The sequence below is a fragment of the Penaeus chinensis genome, chromosome 7 (assembly GCF_019202785.1).
Source record: "Penaeus chinensis breed Huanghai No. 1 chromosome 7, ASM1920278v2, whole genome shotgun sequence".
Taxonomy (NCBI): Eukaryota; Metazoa; Arthropoda; class Malacostraca; order Decapoda; family Penaeidae; genus Penaeus; species Penaeus chinensis.
The window spans coordinates 40,990,985-40,994,015 of NC_061825.1; the positions used below are offsets into that span (position 1 = coordinate 40,990,985).

A 3,031-nucleotide genomic window follows, 5' to 3' on the forward strand; every position below is an offset into this window, starting at 1 on the left:
TGTTATGTGCGAGCACCATGTTGCTTTGGTGTTGGGCACTCGTAGTCGAGTATACAACCTAGACACCAAAGTGAATAAACCCTCAGGTAAAATTCAGAGCTTGTGTTCCTAGGACAGAGCGCCACTGACTTTGACCTCTTTCTGGCAACACCCGTGACAGCACTGATGCCACGATGCATGAGCTCTTTGCCCTTCCCTTGGATTACATCAGTCATGCAAAGAGAGGGATCTGCTGCATGGGTAACAGCTTGCCAAGGCTGGATTTATAAGCAAATCGATTCGTTTCAAATCATGAAGAATCATCCCCGTGCATGATTCTTCTTGATTCGCCATGTTAAATACTATGGAACCATTTACATCAGGTGAATCGAGTCAGTTCAGATCACGGGATGTCGTGGCGAATCAAAGTCAGTGATTCGCGCGGGCCCATTTTTTCATCAGTCACGGCTATTCCGCCAAGGAGGGAGCATCATGTTCTCGGACGACCTGCTTAATTTAGTATAAGAGGAACTTCCTGTGTATATCTATATATATATTTATACATATCATTAGGGTACAGTCAACTCCTCTAGGATTCTAAATTGTTATGTGGTCAGATGAAATTAATATCTGGATTGTTTACTAAATCTGGGAATAAATGTCCAAAGCTCCCACATTTAGGTGTTTTATTATTCACACTCTGGTTTGACGCCTAGCCACAGCAACACCTTCAACTCATCAAAGGCATACTCATCTCTCTATACATATACACATATATATATATACTTATATATATATGTGTGTGTGTGTGTGTGTGTGTGTGTGTGTGTGTACATGTGTATGTATGTACACACACGTGTGCGGCAATGAAAGGACTTTGCGACTGGCAAAAAGAAGAAACTAGAAAAAGTTGCATGTGTACTGAGGTGACGGCAAGAAGGGAAAAAATAGAGAGATAAAGAAGGAAAAGCAGCGGGAGAGGGCATGGAAATAAAATAAAGACGAAGAATTTAGAAAATCTTATTTTGAAAGCACGCGTCAGTCAGTCATTTTAACGCAAATTATATTGAATTCAAGTCCACTTTCTCTGCAATCAGCTTCCTGTTCTATGGGTAAATGATCTTTAGGCTTCATATTTTGTTTGTGTATAACTGCTTGCAATACATAAATTAGCATGTATATATATACATATATATTTATTTATTTATTTATATAATCACGCATATATATGTCAGTGTATCTGTGTGCAGGTGTGTGTCTGTGTATCTACCTATTAATATCTCTTGCTGTCAATCAGGCCATTTAACTATACAGTTATCTATATTCATATATGTGTGTATATATACAAATATAATATATATATATATATATTGTATTTATATATATATTATATGTATATAAGTACAATATATATACATATATATATATACATATATGTATGTGTGGGAATGTGTGTATATATATAATCACAAGCTATATATTTACACACACAACCTTATATATATAATTATATATATAATATATATATCACATATGGATAAATACACTGATAAACACAAAATGCAACCCATTTCCTGTTTGACGCATTTAGAAAAGCAAACAAACGCATACCTGTACGTTCAGGAAGTCGTACATAAGGACTGAAATATTATACCAGTTTACCAGCAATAGCCCTTACCTGCATTAGAGGATACGTTCTCTTTCCCACTCAGCCAGGATAGGTCCTTCACCCCCCCCCCCCCTGCCTCCGTCCACTCGGTATAAATATCGCGCCCTGCCAGGAACCGCCATCATACTCGTCCTCTTCCTGCTCCGGAATACAAGCAGGTAAGGGACAAACAGCTCCGCTTCTGGTACTTTCTGGAATAGTTCTTATGCCATCCACTTCTAAACGATTTCCCTTTTCTGCGTAGCCTCACTGTCAACTTTTCTCTTCACAGACTCCACCACCATCATGAATTCTCGCGTATTCGTCGCTCTCCTCCTGTGCGGCTTCTGGGCCTCCTCCGAGTCTTTGCTCCTCTTGGGAACCACCGCCGCAGTCGGGACCATCGCCGCTACCACTGTCACTGCTTCTGCAGCGGCAGCTTTGGGCGTGGGCGCCCTTGCGGTACTCAAGGGAGTTCTTATCGGGAAGCATCTGAAGCGCCGTTACAGGAGGGACGTCGATTCCATGGAAGAGGACGTTGCAACGGAAGTGAGTTAACACTTTTTTAGACTACATTCACAAAATTTCTCGTACATTTATGTGCATATGAACTGGGAAAAAAACATGATTTGCTAATATTCTTTTCGCTCCAACAGATTGCTGTGGCACAGAAGATGGACTCTGCTGGTTGCGTGGCTAAGCTCTTGTGCGAAATCGAGGCCATGTCCGCTGACCAGCTCACGCCAGCCATGTCCACCTTCAAGACCGCCTTCGAGAACAACCAAAACCTCGAGGGCTCCCGAGGCGTCTACGACTTGGCCATCACCTTCGGCTCCAAGTTCGCCAAGAAAGACGCCAAGGCCTGCAGCACCCTCTTCGACAAGTGCGTCCTCTCCAGAGAGGATCTCTCCTTCATGCTGGATTCCACCTTCTCATGCTAGTCATGAGCATCACCTTAGACTAAGCACCTCACAATCACATCACGCGCACACACTGTGACCGAAGGTAGTTTTCAGACTGACTGGATCTGAGTTACAATGACTATCTGTAATGTTCATAATGCTATTCATAATTGCTTGTCATCAAATTAAATAAAGCTAACTTCTCAGACCTATATTTCTTTCCCTGTTGTTAACGAAACACACGTGTACATACACACACATATATATGTATATATAATGGTGTGCACGCACGCACAATCTGACATATACATATGTGTATGTAATATATATATATATATATATATATATATATATATATGCAATGTATATATATATATTATATGTATAGATATGTGTTTGTATACAATCTTCACACACACATATAGATGTGTATATATACATATATATGTATATATAATGTTGTGCACGCACGCACAATCTAACATAAGTGTGTGTATATATA

At 40.3% G+C, this 3,031-nt stretch overlaps 1 protein-coding gene across 1 annotated transcript; it reads left to right on the forward strand.

Annotated features, from left to right (window-relative positions):
* Positions 1–331: 331 nt before the first annotated feature.
* On the forward strand, positions 332–2,623 carry LOC125026994. The gene is made up of 3 exons (XM_047615599.1): positions 332–407; positions 1,920–2,176; positions 2,284–2,623. Exons 1-3 carry the CDS (start codon positions 332–334, stop codon positions 2,566–2,568), a joined length of 618 nt encoding a protein of 205 aa, XP_047471555.1. The 3' UTR covers positions 2,569–2,623.
* The last annotated feature ends 408 nt before the right edge of the window (positions 2,624–3,031 follow it).